The sequence below is a fragment of the Hyperolius riggenbachi genome, chromosome 12, assembly GCF_040937935.1.
Source record: "Hyperolius riggenbachi isolate aHypRig1 chromosome 12, aHypRig1.pri, whole genome shotgun sequence".
Taxonomy (NCBI): Eukaryota; Metazoa; Chordata; class Amphibia; order Anura; family Hyperoliidae; genus Hyperolius; species Hyperolius riggenbachi.
This window is the reverse complement of record NC_090657.1, coordinates 219,704,310-219,724,307: the sequence shown is the minus strand read 5'-3', so window position 1 is coordinate 219,724,307 and position 19,998 is coordinate 219,704,310. Positions and strand designations below refer to the sequence as shown.

General features: G+C 45.2%; 1 protein-coding gene across 1 annotated transcript; it reads left to right on the top strand.

Moving 5' to 3' along the window:
- Positions 1-452: 452 nt before the first annotated feature.
- NPB (neuropeptide B) lies at positions 453-9,293 on the top strand. The gene is made up of 2 exons (XM_068263215.1): positions 453-848; positions 9,003-9,293. Exons 1-2 carry the CDS (start codon positions 570-572, stop codon positions 9,129-9,131), a joined length of 408 nt encoding a protein of 135 aa, XP_068119316.1. The 5' UTR covers positions 453-569; the 3' UTR covers positions 9,132-9,293.
- The last annotated feature ends 10,705 nt before the right edge of the window (positions 9,294-19,998 follow it).

The window sequence follows — 19,998 nt, the reverse complement described above, 5'->3', positions numbered from 1 at the left end:
TTTAAGTTCCCTTTCAGTTGTTCTGTAAATGTTGGTGAATCGTGGAGTAAAGTCCCCCCAAAAATCCTAATCTAACAAACGTAAGAGACTGAAGGGGTTTAGTGCAGGAGACCCTCAAATACTGATAAAATGAGAACTCCCTGCGGATATGAAAGTTTCTGATCCTCAGAGTTTCCGGTGTCTGTTGCGAGTAGCTCGGAGGTCTGACTGCTATGCAGCTATTTTATCAGTCTGCTTTTTGGGTCAATTGTCACACTGTAATCTGAATGTAACATCCTTTATCACTGCCTAAGCAGTCAATTGATTTGTCACTCGGCTGCGTCTCTCCATATACTTTGCTCCCGGCCCTCTCCCTTGATTTAGCGATTCGCGATCTGTCAGAGGTTTATTATGAGATCTGATATCCCTCCCACTCCCCCCTCTCTCACCCACAGCCTCTCTCTCTCTAGTCCTGCTCTGAGCCAGCATGCCCACCCCTCTCTGCTCTCTATATAAGCTAGCTCGCCTGGCTGTGGCTCAGATCATCATCTCACACATCAGCCCCCAGCTGCGGAGACCCCCTCAGAGAGATGTGTGCCACCAGCCGTGCTTCTCTCCGCCTCACCCTGCTGTGCAGCGCCCTCGCCCTGCTGCTCTCCTGCCAGCGCACGGCCGCCTGGTACAAGCAGTCCACCGGTCCTAGCTACTATTCCGTAGGCAGGGCATCGGGACTGCTCTCCGGGATCCGCCGGTCGCCCGACATTCGCCGCTCCGAGCCTGACAACGCGATCGACGGCGGAGACAGCATGGAAGACAACCTCTTCAGCAGTTTCTCCAGCCAGCGGCAGGGAGCCGTGCTCAAGAATATGGTGAGTATACGGCGAGGGTGACGATTGCTGGGCAATAACTTTCTGAAAATGCCAGCTGTCTCTGGTACGAATGTTTCTGAGTTAAATGACAACTGAAGTGAGAGGTATGTGGAGGCTGCCATATTTGTTTCCTTTTAAATAATACCGGTTACCTGGCAGCTCTGCTGGTCTGTTTGGCTGCAGTAGCCTCTGAATCACACGAAAAGCAAGCATGCAGCTAATCTAGTCAGATCTGACAATAATATCAGAAACGCCTGATCTGCTGCATGCTTGTTCAGAGGCTATGGCTACATGTATTAGAGGCAGAGGATCAGCAGTATAGCCAAGCAACTGGTATTACTTAAAGTGAACCCGAGATGAAAATAAACCGATGAGATAAACAATTGTATTTATCCAAGCAAAACAGACAAATGATAAGCGCTCAAGGATGCACCTGAATTGTAAGCCATCAGCGGCAATGCAGAGCCCCCTAGGGCTGAATACATGCCTCTAATGCAAAACAGATGCAAAATTATGTGCTAACTCTAATCTAAAAATTTGAGAGTGAATTTAAAACAGTGAAGGCAGCTAGCCACTAGTATACTTACATTTAAGTTTGCACAGTGGGAGACATGGAAGCGCTTTCAAACAACCTCATACCTGAATGATTTAACTGCAATGGTGAGCAGAGCTCCAGAAACTGGACTAAATTACACACCCAGCATACACTGCAGGCAAAGAGAGGGAGGGGGAATTAGTGATTAAGCTGCATCAGTGGGCAGAGCTCCAGAAGCTGGACTATATTACACACCCTGCATCACTATAGACCAAGGGGGGGTGTTAGCTTCAGTGATAATTAGTGCACAAATTATGACCTAATAGACTTCCCCACGGCGGTGACGTACCCCCTTGGGGAAGACCTACCTCTAACCTAGCAATAAAAACATAATTCCTCGTGCTGCTATTCATAAATGGTATACACATTTCATAAGACAAGCAAAACAGACAAATGATAAGCGCTCAAGGATGCACCTGAATTGTAAGCCATCAGCGGCAATGCAGAGCCCCCTAGGGCTGAATACATGCCTCTAATGCAAAACAGATGCAAAATTATGTGCTAACTCTAATCTAAAAATTTGAGAGTGAATTTAAAACAGTGAAGGCAGCTAGCCACTAGTATACTTACATTTAAGTTTGCACAGTGGGAGACATGGCAGCGCTTTCAAACAACCTCATACCTGAATGATTTAACTGCAATGGTGAGCAGAGCTCCAGAAACTGGACTAAATTACACACCCAGCATACACTGCAGGCAAAGAGAGGGAGGGGGAATTAGTGATTAAGCTGCATCAGTGGGCAGAGCTCCAGAACCTGGACTATATTACACACCCTGCATCACTATAGACCAAGGGGGGGGTGTTAGCTTCAGTGATAATTAGTGCACAAATTATGACCTAATAGACTTCCCCACGGCGGTGACGTACCCCCTTGGGGAAGACCTACCTCTAACCTAGCAATAAAAACATAATTCCTCGTGCTGCTATTCATAAATGGTATACACATTTCATAAGACAAGCAAAACAGACAAATGATAAGCGCTCAAGGATGCACCTGAATTGTAAGCCATCAGCGGCAATGCAGAGCCCCCTAGGGCTGAATACATGCCTCTAATGCAAAATAAATTGTATTTATCCTCCTACTCCTAAAAATGACTTTTTTAGACATTCCAGGATTTTATTTTATATTTGAACATTTAGAAAGTAGATTGAATGTTTTGTTTGCTCAGTTGCAGTCTATTAAGTGTCCCTAAATGAAAATATATGAACTATATTGACCCTATTCTCTCCCCCTGCTCTCAGAAATATATAGAAAAATGTATTCTGCCAGGAAAGCTTTTATGGCTGTAATTTTTGTTTACTATATTCCTGTCAAGGCAGAAGCTGCCACTTCCATCCTTAAAGATGAACTCTTTAGGCAGCAAAATAAAACAAGTAAAACAGCCTGGTTATTAATGTTTATTACTGAACATACACATGTTCATCTCATCATGTCACATGTCACCTCAGTCAGGTACACTTTAAAAGGAAATAAATATGGCAGCCTCCATAGCCCTCTTGCTACGGTTGTTCTTTGAAGTGCCCACTAATGATACAATGTTTTATTGTAAAATCGTCCCACTTCTATGTAATGTGAATCCTCACCTAAAGCATCTCTTCAGAGTATATTCACTGAATGGGAACCCGAGGTGAGAGGGATATGGAGGCTGACATGGTTTTCCTTTTAAACAATACACATTGCCTGGCTATCCTGCTGATCCTCTGCCTCTACTACTTAAAGGGGAACTGAAGTAAGAGGTATACGGAGGCTGTCATGTTTATTTCCTTTTAAGCAATACCAGTTGCCTGGCAGCCCTGCTGGTCTATTTCTCTGCAGTAGTATCTGATTAAAACCAGAAACAAGCATGCAGCTAGTCTTGTCAGATCAGACTTATAAGTCTGAACCACTGAAACACCTGATCTGCTGCATGCTTGTTCAGGGGCTATGGCTAATAGTATTAGAGGCAGAGGATCAGCAGGGCTGCCAGGCAACTGGCATTGTCTAAAAGGAAATAAACATGACAGCCTCCATATACCTCTCTCTTCAGTTCCCCTTTAAAGCCACAGACTCTGAACAAGCATATGCTGATCAGATGTTGTGACAAATCTGACAGGATTAGCGGCATGCTTGTTTCCTGTGTGCGATTTACACCCAACTGACCAGAAACATCAGCAGTACTGCCAGGCAACTGGTGTTGTTTAAAAGGAAATACATATGGCAGCCTCCATATCCCACTCACTTCATTTGTCCTTCCTTCAGGAGAACTGAAGGAATAGGTATATGGAGGCTGCCGTATTTATTTCAGTTTAAACTATACAAATTGCATGGCTGTCCTGCTGATCCTCTGTCTCTAATACCTTTAACCACAGCCCCTGAGCAAGCACGCAGATCAGATGTTTGTCTGAAGTCTGACTGGATTTCCTGCATGCTTGTTTCAGGTGTATGATTGAGACACTACTAAGGCTGGAAAGATCAGCAGGACTGCCAGGCAACTGGTATTGTTTAAAAGGAAATTAATATGCCAGCCTCCTCATCCCTTAAGGTCCGTACACACGCCGGACTGCAGGCAACGATGGGTCCGTCATCACCTCCCGCTGGGCGGGCGTTCCAGCGACAGTCCGGAGTGTGTACTGTCTGTCTGCAGACTGATACGGCTGTTTCTGAGCGATCCGCCAGGTGGATCGCTCAGAAACAGCCGTATCAGTCCGCCAACAGACTGTACACACGCCGGACTGTCTGCTGAAAACCTGCCCAGCGGGAGGTGACGACAGACCCGTCATTGCCTGCAGTCCGGCGTGTGTACGGACCTTTAGGTGTCCACTGATGACACAATCTTGATTGCACATTCTTAGCAAACGTAGAAGGGTAAGCTGTGTGAATATACTTTGAATGGACGCTTTAGGTTGTCCACCATATTATAGTGAAGTGGTAAGATTGTACAATCACGATTGTATCATTAATGGGCACTTTTAGGTTACCGTCCTATTGCATAACTTTGGTAAGATCTTTAGATTGATCACTTTTATCAGGATTTTCTCATTGGTGCGCACTTTAAAAGGGCCCAATAATGGTACAATATTTTCCTCAGATGCGATAATTCGATTAGATTTGTGAGATTGTAGGTAATCGAAAGGTAATTACTGTTAGTAACGCTTGTTACCATAGCAATGGACACAATACTAGAGTACTGCAGGTCACGCTAACTCGCTGTGCTTGCTGGCGGTAGTAAGGGTAATATCGCCATGACAGTGTCACAGCAGTATTGCCGCAATTTTGTGCATCAGGCTTCATGAAATGTAACAGGACCGTTTCCACGAAGTACGAGTTCTCAATGCGAATTTTGGCATTAAAAATTAACCCAATGGAGTCATTTCCGTAAAGCGGACCTGAACTCAGAACTTCCTCTCTGCTCTACAAGATACGCAACAGCAGAATAACCTTGAAAGAAAAACATTTTTGTTACAGCTGATACAAAATCCTGCCATAAATCTGCACTTTCTACTTCCTGCTTTCATGGAGATCAAATTACAACTTGTGACACTCATGTGACACAGGAGAGAGATCAAATTACAACTTGTGATTAGAAACAAATGAGGGAGAATTAAATTGGCTAAACTCTCTAAATACATACAGGATGCATTTCTCTCTATTTTCCTTTTGTCCTGTGTAAGGTGCACTTTAAATGCAAATTTATGCATGCATTGTAATGCACAAAAAATATAGATTGCATGCTGCAGATTTCTGCCCCACACATCAGTTTCTCATGTATGATTGTTAGAAGCTTATGAAAATTTGCATAAAAATGTGAACATTTGCATAAGGGAAAGTGTTTGCAAAATGTGGTATGCTAGTGCAAATAGACCTCTCAGTCTTTGTGCCATCTTATCACACAGTAGGTACTACACCATTCAGAATGCTTGTACAATCGTTGTGCAATGCGATATACCCTGGTCTGCCAGTACACCTTGCAGCGCGCTTGCTTGGCTGGCAGCACATCATGTAATATACGTGTGCGATCTTACCCGATTCGGTTAGCACTACTTGTACAATCGTTGTACAGTAATAAAACATCTGTACATTATAATAGTTAGGATATTTGCATCATTAATATTCTGATTACCTGAATAAGGTCAAACCTGGAGAAAGTGGCGGTTGATCTACCGCATTGCACCCCTCGACCTCAACCAGATTGCTGCAGAAATCTGATTGGAAACTTTATCATGCTGCTGCCTGCAAGATAAACATCTACCATCGATGATTCTTTCTATTGATAAACTGTACACAGCGTATTGGGTGTTTATCATTTGGCGAGGCAAGGGTCAGTAGGTCACTTGCCGCTGGAAATGTATCCGCCACTAAAACCTTGATTATAGCAGCTAACAAGTTGGGTGCTGGAGGCACTGGATGTAGCTGAAGATTCAAAGGCAGTGGAGCTAACGGAGCGGCGGAAAAAGCAGTACTTAACGGCACAGATAGCAGTGACGGGGATTAATGGCACAGATAGCAGTGACGGGGATTAATGGCACAGATAGCAGTGACGGGGATTAATGGCACAGATAGCAGTGACGGGGATTAATGGCACAGATAGCAGTGACGGGGATTAATGGCACAGATAGCAGTGACGGGGATTAATGGCACAGATAGCAGTGACGGGGATTAATGGCACAGATAGCAGTGACGGGGATTAATGGCACAGATAGCAGTGACGGGGATTAATGGCACAGATAGCAGTGACTGGGATTAATGGCACAGATAGCAGTGACTGGGATTAATGGCACAGATAGCAGTGACTGGGATTAATGGCACAGATAGCAGTGACTGGGATTAATGGCACAGATAGCAGTGACTGGGATTAATGGCACAGATAGCAGTGACTGGGATTAATGGCACAGATAGCAGTGACTGGGATTAATGGCACAGATAGCAGTGACGGGGATTAATGGCACAGATAGCAGTGACGGGGATTAATGGCACAGATAGCAGTGACTGGGATTAATGGCACAGATAGCAGTGACTGGGATTAATGGCACAGATAGCAGTGACTGGGATTAATGGCACAGATAGCAGTGACTGGGATTAATGGCACAGATAGCAGTGACGGGGATTAATGGCACAGATAGCAGTGACGGGGATTAATGGCACAGATAGCAGTGACGGGGATAATTGATCGGACGCATGGAGTTCAAATATTTAGCTTAACCCCATGTCGCCATTAATAGTTCTAGTTGTATAAGGTGTTAGGGGTAGGTTAGTGGTAGGTGTGCGTAGTTGTAGGTGAGTGTTAGGTATAGGTTATTAGTGGTAGGTGTACATAGGGGTAGGTGAGTGTTAGGTGTAGGTAGGGGAGTGTTAGGGATAGGTAAGTGTTAGGTATAGGTTAGTGTTAGGTGTAGGGAGGGGGGGGGGGGGACTAGTGTTAGGTATAGGTGTGGGTAGGGGAGTGTTAGTGTTAGGTACATGTAGGGGGGAGGTTAGTGTTGGGTATAGATAGGGGGTGGTTAGTAGAGTGAAGGTTACTGTTAAGGGTAGGTAGGGGAGTGTTAGGGATAGGTAAGTGTTAGGTATAGGTTAGTGTTAGGTGTAGGGAGGGGGGACTAGTGTTAGGTATAGGTAGGGAGTGTTAGTGTTAGGTACATGTATGAGGGAGGTTAGTGTTGGGTATAGATAGGGGGAGGTTAGTAGGTGTAGGTAGGGTGAAGGTTAGTGTTAGGGGTAGGTAGGGGAGTGTTAAAGATAGGTAAGTGTTAGGTATAGGTTAGTGTAAGGTGTAGGGAGGGGGGACTAGTGTTAGGTATAGGTGTAGGTAGGGAGTGTTAGTGTTAGGTACATGTATGAGGGAGGTTAGGTGGAGGTAGGGGAGTATTAGTGTTAGGTACAGGTAGGAGGGAGGTTAGTGTTGAGTATAGCTAGGGGTAGGCAGGGGGAGGTAGGGTGAAGATTAGTGTTAGGGGTAGGTAGGGGAGTGTTAAAGATAGGTAAGTGTTAGGTATAGGTTAGTGTTAGGTGTAGGGAGGGGGGACTAGTGTTAGGTATAGGTGTAGGTAGGGAGTGTTAGTGTTAGGTACATGTATGAGGGAGGTTAGGTGGAGGTAGGGGAGTATTAGTGTTAGGTACAGGTAGGAGGGAGGAGGGAGGTTAGTGTTGAGTATAGCTAGTGGTAGGCAGGGGGAGGTAGGGTGAAGGTTAGTGTTAGGGGTAGGTAAGGGAGTGTTAAAGATAGGTAAGTGTTAGGTATAGGTTAGTGTTAGGTGTAGGGAGGGGGTACTAGTGTTAGGTATAGGTGTAGGTAGGGAGTGTTAGTGTTAGGTACATGTATGAGGGAGGTTAGGTGGAGGTAGGGGAGTATTAGTGTTAGGTACAGGTAGGAGGGAGGTTAGTGTTGAGTATAGCTAGGGGTAGGCAGGGGGAGGTAGGGTGAAGATTAGTGTTATGCATAGATAGGGGGATGTTAGAGTTGGGTGTAAGTAGGAGGTAGGTTAGTATTAGGTGTAGGCAGGGGTAGGTTAGTGTTAGGTGTAGGCAGGGGTAGGTTAGTGTTAGGTGTAGGCAGGGGTAGGTTAGTGTTAGGTGTAGGTAGGGGTAAAGTTAAATTGCGTTGGATATCCTGTAACATCTTTATTTATGTCACAGTATTGTTTTGTGGCTTTTCTGCATTCTGAAAAAGTCTGCAATACAATAACCGCAACATAGTTCTGAATGCTGAATGAGCCTCGGTACAAAATCAAAGAGTTAAAAAACAAAAAAACTAGCAACGGTATAATTGATGCAGCGGAAGTTTGTGGTATCATAGGGGGCCGTCCATGTGAAATCAGGGGCACGTGCCACGTGTCTGTAGCCAGGTGCCCCAGATCTCCAGCCACCACTGTCAAGAGGAAGACTATTTTTTTTTTTTCCTTTCAAAGTGACATTACTTCCAGTCATAAAGAACCACTGTGAATCTTCCTCGAATCAGGTCATTTGGGTGCGGGGATTGTCAAGTGTCTAATATCCGTATCCAGGCACCTAGACTGAGTTCTATGCCTGTCAATATACCACATGAGAACATTCAGTGGAGCTTAGTCTTATTCACCACCCTTTCTGCAATCTTCCCCATACTCTGCCCATACCTCAGCTGAGGCCCACATACCCACTGGTATCATGGTACAGCACATAGTTTTTGAAACAATAAACCACAATACAGTCCAGACTGTGTGAGGGTCACTTATGTCCTATAGAGCTCCCCAACTTTAGTAAATAAACTCCAGTCAGCTAAGCAGGCAAGTTAGCCAACCTGTATCTACCTATCAAAATATTGCTTTTGGGTGAAGTGATGAATTTTCTGGCGTTTCATCTCTCTCTCTCTCTCTCTCCCACTCTCTTCTCCCCAAGCCCCCCCCCCCTCTCTCTCTCTCTCTCTTCTCCCCAAGCCCCCCCCCCCCCTTCCTCTCTCTCTCTCTCCCTCTCTCTCTCTTCTCCCCAAGCTCTCTCTCTCTCTCGTTTACCAGAGAACTAATAGCTCTGTCATCTAGATATTTATTTCTCCATCTCTCTGCACCCTATCCCTCTGTCTCTTTATTATGTGTTTGTGTTGCCCCGCAGGCGCTGTGTGTGAAGGATGTATCGCCAAACCTCCACAGCTGTGAACTGGTTCCGGACACCTCCAGCACCTTCCAGTGCAAGGCTCAGATTTATCTTTCATTGGACAGTACGGACTGTCTCACCCCGTGATTGCCCCTAGCCCAGAGACACTGCCCCGCCCAGTTTGTCCCTAACTACAGGCCTGGAGACCTTCGTCCCAGGGGTCAGACCCTTGTGTAGATATGTACTCGATTCTGTACCTGCTGCTGTAGAACACATATATTTGTTCAATTAATAAAAAATAAGAATTGATGACTTGCTTTCCTGCGTTTGTGTGTTAATAATATCTTGTACTCACTGACATAGGCCTACTTCTACCTACTATTATAACTATTATACACCTCTTGGTTAACAAAAATACTACAAGTGCAGCAATTATCCCCACACAAGAAATGCTGCAATCACCCACCACATATGAAATGCAGCAATTACCCCACGTACGAAATGCAGCAAAATGTTACCCCAACATATGAAATGCAGCAATTACCCACATATGAAATCCAGCAAATTGAGCCTTCCCATCTCCCCTTTAGTGCTACAGCAACTGCCCCCAACTACCACTGCCCTGTGGGCTTCATCAATGCAGCACATGCCAACCCCTTTCTATGTAGTCATCATTGGTGTCAGTGGATTAAAAATGTACCCTCATGCAGCACAACCCCCTAATAGTGCAGCCACCCACCCCCATCAGTGGTGCTCTACTCAGTGGGCTTTAGAATGTGTCCCGCAATGCATGCCCCCCCCCCCCCCATGTAATTAGAGCCCACAATTATCGGTGTCAGTGGGCAAAATAAACAACCACATATAACTCAGCCCTCTCCACTTCCCGACGTGCTGACACCCCACCTGCCTATCATTGGTGTTCAGTGGGCTTTGGAATGTTGTTTGCACTGTATTTGTGGGAGGGAACATACTCACTATGTCGCTTTTCTTCTGTCCTATAATCTTCAGCCTCCGCGCAGCCGCCTCTTGCAATGGCTCCACCATCTTTACTCTCTTTCATCACCTCCTCTTCTCTTCCTGATGCCGCCTCATAGCCGTGTGCACCAAGCCAGGGCTTTTAAAGCAGTAGGATCAGCCATACTATGCCAGGGAAAAAAACACATAAGTAGATAAATACTTGATCTACTTACATAACATGTATTATACTGTCCACGTTTTGATTTCAGTGAATGTTATATAGTAAATTACGAGAATTCTGTTCCTGGTGGGGGCCATGTCTTTTGCCCACAGTTAAGGCTAACTCGTGATGTCATTTCTGCCCTTTACTTTTTTTCTTGTCTCCTCCAATCGCTGAGTCGCCTCAGCCTTGCTTGTAAACGCAAGTGAGTGGGGGATTAGGTTTCAGATAAGAAGCTGGCAGGGAAATAAAGGGAAGAGGAGGAATATATTATAGATAAAAAGAACCCCCAGCATGTAACAGTTTGGCACGACTACTAAAGGGCCAGTGTTCCTTAAGTATGTGATAACTCCAAATCATAACAGCAGAAAAAGTTTTGAATGCAGGATTAGCATCTTTATCACTTAATACACTCTGACCAGTTGCTGTTGAAATTTGATTTTTATGGTGACAATACCGCTTTAAACAAACATTGAGCGATGCGCTGTGGACTATATCAATCTGCTGGTCGCATTACTGGAAAAGCTAAACTATTTTGTTCCATGAAACTGAGGAAGCGGGACTAAAATGTAGCGGAACCCTCAAAGGGTACTTGCGGGACTCTGGCTGAAAATGGCTGCCATATATCCTTGCAATATATGGAGCCAAACTAAGCATACACGTTTTGTATTTCCATTTAAAGGATGCAGGAGGTGACGTGACATGATGAGATAGACGTGTACAGTGTTCTCCCCAGAGATTTTTTTCCAGCTGGGTGGCAGGAAATAGTAGCCGGGTGGGGCGAGATGAGAGACTGCAGGTCCGGTGCTTCTCTGCACAGCTCTGCTTACAGCATAGGAGGAGGTGAGGTGATGACAGCCGGGTGCTCACCAAAACTAGCCGGGTGGAGCACCCGCCTAAAAGAGCCTGGGGAGAACACTGGTGTATGTACAGTACCAAGCACACAAATCTGTTGTTCCTTCTTTGTATTCCACTGACGGAAAGAGTTAAAAATTAGGTATGCAAGTGACAGTTTCTGTCCCTGTCCGGAACCTGGTCAGACTATAGTGTAACCCTCTCTGATAAGGAATTAAAGCCATTAAAAAAAACTTTCATAGCAAAAAATGGCTTCTGAAAGCTGGAAAGAGATAAAAAAAAAAGTCAATAGTTCATCGATTTTTAGCTCTGGCATACTTCAATGCATGTGTCATTGAGCAGAGACAATGTAACCGTAAAATCTTAAAAAGTAGAAAAAAAAGCTGATTGAAATCTAAAATAAACTGTGGGATATCTAAAAAAAAGTCATTTTCAGGAGGATAGATACAATTGTTTGATCAGTTTTTCACCTTGCGTTTACTTTAAGTGGAACCCGAGATGAACTTTTACTCATTGCTTAATTGTGTTCCTTTCCTATTGTTTATAGGGCATTCTTCAAGCCAAATACTTTTTTTGTTTTAATACTCTAATTCCCTATAAACTAAACAAGCCACGCCCACAGGTTTTCAGAGATTCAAGGCATTTTCAGACAGTAGCAAGGGCTCATAGGAGCTCAGTTTGGGCAGGAGGAGGGGGAGGTATAACTAGGCAGAGGAGGGAGGAGGAGGGGGATTAGGTTTTTTTGCTCAAGATGCAGATAAGCCTGCCTCTGTGTAATGTTTACAAACAACATGGCTGCTGTCATTGTATCACAGGAAGAAATAATCATATTCTATTAAAGCTGTTTGCAGCTAGATTTGCTGTGTAAACTATCTAAACTTTAGATAAGATATATAGACAAGTTACTTGTTATAGTTCGTTTTTCATCTCGGATCCGCTTTAAGGACCCTAATAACCACTATAGTAGAGTACGGTGAATCGTTGTATTAGTGAAGTACACCTGACCCAAAGGCCTGCAGTAATGAGTGCAGTACAACCAGAATAACTTATAATAATTGGGTGCCGGTCACTTCTCTTGCCCTAATGATCCATTGATGACCATTAGGGCAAAAGAACCGCCTGCCACCCAATTATTGTTAGTTATTCTACTCTCATTACTGCAGGGCTGGGGCAGTCTGAGAAATGAGTGCTGTATGCTGATCTATGGGGAGGAGGGGCAATGAGCAACAGACCAATCAGAAGCATCCCACAGCACAGTGAGGAAATGAGGATGATGACGCCCGTTTATAGCTTACCGTTCAGCTACAGCGGATCAGTAAACCACATCATGGGGCAGCTATACACGTTAAATTCCCTGCTGAGACAACCTCAAATAATCATCTCAGGAAAGCAATATCTATCATGTATACACGGCTTAAAGCTACATTAAAAACAGTAGATGATACTTGCTGAGTTGCAGAGCCAGTGCTGCCATAGGGGCAGCCTGGGCAATTGCCTAGGGGCCCCGAGCCGGCTTCAGGGCCCCCCACAGGTCAACCCCCAACTTAACTATGGTCCTCGGGGTCCATGCAGAGGCTTTAGCAAAGTAGCATCCCACCTGTCCTGGTAAGCGTTTTTTCTATCAGTCCATGGCTTCGTGCACTCCAGACGTCTTCCTCGCAGGGGCGCCAAGGCACATAGTCCTTAAACTGAATCAGCTTCTGGAAGCTGGCGTTTTCGAATCCAAAATTCTGCTCCCATCTGGTGCGATTGCCATCACGGCAGTAATGTGTGAGGTCAAAAACAGTAATGCTGTCATATGCTGGACACTTCTGGATCTACCATGTCACAGCCAGAGGAAATTATTTAATAGTTGCACTCCCTAGAGGCTGCAAACTGATAAGGGTCCCATAAGACTGAAGGATCTGTGAAAAAAAACAAAAAAAAACAAGTACCATTGTTCTAATGATTGCAAGTGCCCACCACACAGAGAAGAAATCATATAGGGTTCGTAAAAAAAAAAAAAAAAATCTGTCTCAGTCTGCAGCAATGTTCTGATGACTTCATGTACAAAGTTTTTACAGGCAAAGGTGTAGACTTTGTAGCCAGCTCTCTGAAAACTTTCCTTATGCTGGGCATACACGGCTCGTTTCTTCTTATCAATCGAGCCGCTGATGTCTCGATTGATAATTTCCAACAGGTCCGATTGCCCGCCGGATTGATTCCGCGCTCGTACCGGCGGGCAGAACAATAGAAAAAACGAAGTGCTGATTAGAAAGCGCCCGCGGAGACGAGTGGGAATCGATCCGCGCGCACGAGCGGTGACGCACCGGCATCGATACCGGCTTACTATGTAGCCGTGTATGCCCAGCATTAGATGCATTCACACACAGGCTAGTGACCTTATGATGTCTGATTAAGTGGAGAGAGTTCAGAGTGATGGTATCTGCCTGGAATCAGTTGGAAACATTAACAAATGTATGGACACTTTCATTATTATTATTATTGATTTATAAAGCGCCAACATATTCCGTGGCGCTGTACAAAGTAAGAAACAAACATGGGGTACATAATACAGACAATGGTGTACACCAATATACAAGATACAGAATTAGTGACAAAATACAAAACATGATACAGCATACAGAATACAGAAGTGGTAATGACAGTGATAAAAGTAACATGATGAATAAAATGTATAATGATTTCCAAGACACAAAAGGGGGAGAGAGCCCTGCCCTTGTGAGCTTACAATCTAAAGGGAATGGGGGGAAACAAGAGGAGGGGTAGTATACGATAAAATATATAAAGGCAGTGTGTTTTAGGATACCTAGTAGGAGTGCAATTTGGTTTTAGGACAAAGGGAAGTGGCTTAAGGTAGCGCATATGCTTGTCAGAACAAATGAGTTTTTAGAGATCGTTTAAAAGTAACAAAGGTTGGCGAGTGACGGATGTGTTGTGGGAGGGGATTCCAGAGAAGGGGTGAAGCGCGTGCAAAATCTTGTAAGCGTGAATGTGAGGAGGTGATTCTAGAGGAGGACAACAGAAGATCGTGTGCATATCTGAGATTGCGATTGGGTTTGTATCTGGAGATTAGTGAGGATATGTACCGGGGAGAGAGATTGTGGAGAGCTTTGTAAGTTAGGGTTAGGAGTTTGAACTGAATCCTCTGGTTAATTGGCAGCCAGTGAAGAGCTTGACAGAGAGGGTCAGCTGAGGAAGATCGAGAAGAAAGATGAATGAGACGAGCAGCTGAGTTCAGTACCGACTGGAGCGGGGCCAGTTTGTTAGAAGGCATTCCACAAAGTAGTACGTTGCAGTAGTCCAGACGAGAAATTATAAGAGCATGTATTAACATTTTGGTTGTGTCTTGAGTGAGAAAAGGACGGATGCGAGATATATTTTTGAGTTGGAGATGGCAGGAGCTGGTTATGGAGTTAAGATGAGGAATAAAAGAGAGAGAAGAGTCGAATATTACCCCCAAGCACCGAGCTTTGGGAACTGAAGTTATGGGGGTGTTATTAACATTTATAGTTACTTCAGGCAGAGAGGTGGCCAGAGACGGTGGAAAAATTATTAGTTCTGTTTTACTCACATTAAGTTTTAGAAAGCGAGAGGACATGAAGGAGGATATAGCAGACAAGCAGTCAGGAACACGTTTGAGGAGGGAGTTAAGGTCTGGGTCTGAAAGGTACAGTTGCGTATCATCTGCAAACAGGTGGTATTGAAACCTGAATGAGTTGATTAAATCACCAAGACCGTGCATGTAGCTGGAAAAGAGGAGGGGACCAAGGACAGAGCCTTGAGGAACCCCGACGGACAAAGCATGAGGAGAAGAGATCTGATCTGAGTAGGACACTGTGAAGGACCTTCCAAAGAGGTAGGAAGTAGGGGCGTAGCAATAGCCATAGCAACCATAGCAGTTGCTATGGGTCCCTGGAGCAGAGGGGGCCCAGGTGATACTTGATGTATTCACTTTAACTTTCTTGCGTTCATCCACCCTCAGTACGAGTGACTATATGCAGTGCGATAATCTAAATTGTCAATTCATATCCATAGTGTAGGGGAAGGTGGCAAAGTTAAAAGAGTGCCTACATCTGAGGGCCCCTTGAAAATTTTGCTATGGGGCCCCATAATCTCTAGCTACGCCACTGGTAGGAAGATCGACATGTGAGAGCAAGGCCCTTTATTCCTACATTTGAAAGTATTTGTAGGAGTAAGGTGTGGTCGACCGTATCGAATGCTGATGACAGATCAAGAAGGATGAGTATGGAAAATTGACCTTTGGATTTGGCTGTAAGAAGGTAATTGGCCACTTTGGTAAGGGCCGTTTCCGTGGAGTGGTTGGAGCGAAAGCCAGACTGGAACTGATCAAGTAGGGAGTTAGCTGATAAATAATGGCTTAATTCTGCATGTATGTGGCGTTCAAGTAGTTTGGATGCAAATGAGAGAAGTGAGACTGGGCGGTAGTTGGCGAGTGTGGTAGGATCTAGAGATGGTTTATTAACTAGTGGTGTCACAACAGCCTTTTTGAGTGGCGACGGAAAGATGCCAGTGGAGAGGGACAGGTTAAATAGCGATGTTAGTGCAGGCAAGAGAGATGAGGATAGCTGCGGAATGAAATGGGAGGGAATAGGATCCAAAGAACAAGTGGTTAGATTAGCTTTGGATATTATAGAGGAGAGAGAATGTTCAGAGAGTGTAGAGAAGGCAGTTACAGAGCAGTCAATGAGAGGTGTGGAGGTGGGATTTGAGGGCTGCGTGGAGAATTCACTTCTGATTTTGTCAATTTTATCAGTGAAGTATGTTGCAAATTCTTCAGCTGATAAGCAAGATGAAGGAGGAGGAGGAGGGGGATGGAGAACCGAGTTGAAGGTGCTGAACAAGCGTTTTGGATTGTGTACATGGGTGTATATTAGGGATGAAAAATAGGACTGTTTTGCCACAGAGAGTGCGTTTCTGAAGTTGTTCAAGGCTATTTTATATGCGATGAAGTCCTCACTTGTGTTTCTTTTCCTCCAACGCCTTTCCGCTGCTCTAGAGCATCTTTTTAACTGTTTAGTGTCTTTGGTTATCCAGGGTTGGCGACTGACACGGTGAGGGGGGCGAAGTCATCCATGACTTTTGTAATGGAGCTGTTGTAGGCACTTTCATAAATATAACCACCAGGAACTAACAGAAAATGTTCATTTGATTTATGGGAGTAGCCTAAAATATAATATCTTAAAAACAAGTACAAGGCATGGGGATATAGATCAGTGTTGATTAGTAGTATTCAGATACATGTAGATATTGCAGGACGTTAATAGCTCAGTCAGTTCAAAGAAAAACAATTATTCTCAATCTAGAAGCTTTGGTTACTAAACTGCTGTGAATGCGTAAACATCCTGGGATAGCCTTTGGTTTTAAAACAGATTTGCGTAAGTGATGAAATTGTCACTATTTCTGACTTTCTGTAACTTTGAGTCACTCTCCCCCTTCCCCCCCCCCCCCCCCCCCCCCACACACACACACTGAGCAGGAATGATGAGGGGGAAGGCAGACTTGCCCACTGAACACCAATGACGACCAGGTGCGCGGTGACTGCATATTGGTTGGGGGAATGATATGCAGTATGTTGGGGTATTTGTTGTATCTATAATGGCCACTGACACCAGTAGTAATACGTGGAGGGGGGGGGGGGGGGGCAATGTTGCAATTTATATGTGAGGTGATTGAAGTGTCTTATGCAGGGTAGTTATTGCATTTCAAATGTGTGGGGGCAGGATCAAGGGGGGGGGGGGCATCCTTTCAATGTTTGCTTCAGGCAGCAAAAAGTCTAGAACCGGTCTTGATGCTGCAATCAGCAGCAGAAGGGGAGGGGTCAACATTCTGAGACGTGTCCAGTCTCTATCAGAGCAAGGCTTTCAGACAATTTCACTAGGCCACCAAATAGACGCTATACATTGGTGCAGTCGCAGGAACTGTGCACATCGCAGTGCACTGACCTATAGCTGGATGAATAACTTGCTGGCCCGGTGAAATAGTCCTGATTCCTTGCCTTGATGAAGAGACAGGTCTGGAAATGTTGGGGTCCTCTTGCTTTGCCCTGAATACATTTTTGGAGTGCTAACTCTACCTTTTGTTTGAGGTACAATATAATTTTGAAGATTGTTTGGGGTGGCAGTGGCACCATTTTAGAATGACTGTTGGTAAGACATGATCTTCTGCTATATGGAAAGCAGAGGGGAAGAAGTGTGAGTAGCATCACAATACTTGTGGGAAATTTCATAGAAGTTCCCACAGGAACAACAGGCATCAGGAGTCAAGGATTCCACCACACAGATCATTACTAAGGAGGCCAGCGATGTCGGCAAACGCTTGTACACTTCAGATTTCCAGCCAGAATGATGTGCGTAGCTTTGAAGAGGCACTCTAGTGACATATAGTAGAACGTAGTGAATTATTCAGGATATAGGATATTTCCTATAGCTATAGTGCTATACAGTATAACCCTTTAGAGCAGGGGTGTCAAACTCGAATGCAAAGTGGGCCAAAATTGAGCACTGGGACCGAGCCGTGGGCCAACCTAATTTTCAACTTATGAAGTTTCCTGGTGTCTAATGCCCTCCCCCTTGCCTCTCCTACACAATTCCCTGGTGTCTGGTGGCACTTCCTCCTCTATACAGTTCCTTGGTATGTTGTCTTCCTCCCTCCTCTATACAGTTCCATGGTGTTTAGTGGTCCTCCCTCCCCTATACAGTTCCCTAGTGTCTAGTAGCTGCCTTTCCTCTCCCATACAGTTACCTGGTGTCTAGTGCTTGCACCTCTAAAGCTACCCATACACTACATCAATTTCCCATCGATATATATGAAATTGATAATGCAAATGTTGACAGATCGATTTCCATCTGAAATCGATTTAGTCGATGTGTACCGGCGGAAAATTTTGCTCAAGAATGGGCGGGGCGGGAGTGCATCGTTAGCGGCGATCGATTCGGTGACGTCCGACGCAGCATAGCGGCAGCAATACATTATCTGTCCGTCGGCACGAGTCCCCAGTCCGTGCTGACGCTTTCTCCTGCTGGCCTGTCTCCTCATTACTTCCTGTCTCCTCAGGTGACAAGCCGGAGTTCAAACAGTAGAGCGCCCTACCTCTACTGTTTGTACTTCCACTCGTCAGAAGATGGGACATGTAGTAATGAGGAGACAGGCCAGCAGGAGAAAGTGTCAGCATGGACCGGGTACTCACGCCGGCGGACAGGTAATGTATCACTGCTGGCCTGGGAAGCACACGGGTGGCAAGCAGGCGGCAGCTCCACAGGTTGGGAATTGATTTCAAGCTGAAATCGATTCAAAATCTGAGTGCAGTAATAATGGGCAGCCAATAGATCCCTCTGTGATCAGATTCGATCAGAGAGCGATCTATCTGGTGGCAGAGTGGGGAAACCACTTGGGGGCCAAATTTGATGACTCTGCGGGCCAGATTTATTTAGGACTATAGACTAGTGATTGGCCCAAAGATGGAGCCCTGATCCCACCCATGAGACCTTCAGCTCCAGCAATAACACTAGTTGCCCTACTTTTTCCCCTTACTGCCTCCAGGGTTTCCTTACAGGGCAGAGCTTATATTTCGAGCATGCTCAAAATTCCTGCTAGGGCATATGTGTCAAACTCCGGCCCGCGGGCCAAATCTGGCCCTTGGAGCCATTAAATTTGGCCCCCAAGTGGATACCCCACTTTTCATTATGTTTTGGCAAATTTACACCACCAGGGAAGGTATATTGGAGGTAAAGCCCTAGATCACCAGGAAAGCCATATGGTGGAGGGAGGGAGAAAGCACTAAACACTAGGGAACCGTATAGGGGAGGGAGGGTGGTCACTAGACAGCCGGGAACTGTATCGGGGAGGGAGGACTAGACACCAGGGAACTGTATAGGAGCTGAAGGGGGGGGGGCGTTAGACACCAGAAAACTTAATAAGGGTGTAAGATGGCCAGTGGAAATTGAGGTTGGCCCGCGACTTGGTCCCAGTGTTCAATTTTGGCCCACTCTGTATTTGAGTTTGACACCCCTAGGGATTATTTTGGGGGGATGGTTTAATTTCAGGGAAACGGTATAGATGGGGTGCATCTGAAAGGTGGATGATGTGTAGACTGCAGACATTGCCCATAAGGTGACAGCACAACACAAAACTCAATATAACAAGAAAAGTGCCTGCGCTTGCCTGCGGGGCGAGAATGCGTTGACAAATAAACAGACTGGAGATAATTCTGGCCAATGAGTCATAATACATATTGATCCCAAACCTAGGAAGTGGAACTGACAGGACGGAGTTCTTCAATGTACATCATGTAAATTTCCCCCCTCCTCCGCTCCCCCAACCCCCTCCTAGCCCCCATCTGTAGGAATACGACCATACATAATAATGTCTTCCTATACAGCTTATTACCTATGATGTGATCTGATTTATGTCACAGGCAATCTCATTTCTCTCTCAAAGCTGCACTAACGCCAATAATGAAGAAATAAAAGATTCTTCCCAAACACCTCTGAATATTAAATATTCTCTCATAAACAGACACCTGCCAGAGAGAGGGGGAGATGGAGAGAGTGGGACTGTATGTATACCCCTTATACTGCCCCCTATACCCTCCCCAAGCCTATAATCCCATAACCAAACCTCCCATGATAACACTAATGTTTTGCTTTGCCAATGCTAAATGTATTTGGTCCTGCCAATAAAGCTTATTTGGATTTGGAGAGAGATGGAGACGTAGAGAGAGAGAGTCAGGGAGGGAAAGAGAGATGGAGATAGAGAGAGAGAGACTAGGAGAGAGAGACTGAGTGAGAGAGATGGAGACAGGCAGGAAGAGAGAGAGAGATGGAGGAGGAGAGATGGAGAGAGGTAGAAAGAGAGGTTGGGTGAGAGGTGGGAAGGGAGCGATGGAGAGAGGCAGGAAGGGAGAGAGAGATGGTGGGGAGAAAGAGGAACGGAAAGAGAGAGATGGAGAGAGGTGGGAAG

Coding starts and splice junctions, on each gene's coding strand:
- NPB (XM_068263215.1), top strand. CDS start 570: ATGTGTGCCACCAGCCGTGCTTCTCTCCGCCTCACCCTGCTGTGCAGC. Junction 849..9,002: donor GAGCCGTGCTCAAGAATATG/GTGAGTATACGG, acceptor GTTGCCCCGCAG/GCGCTGTGTGTGAAGGATGT.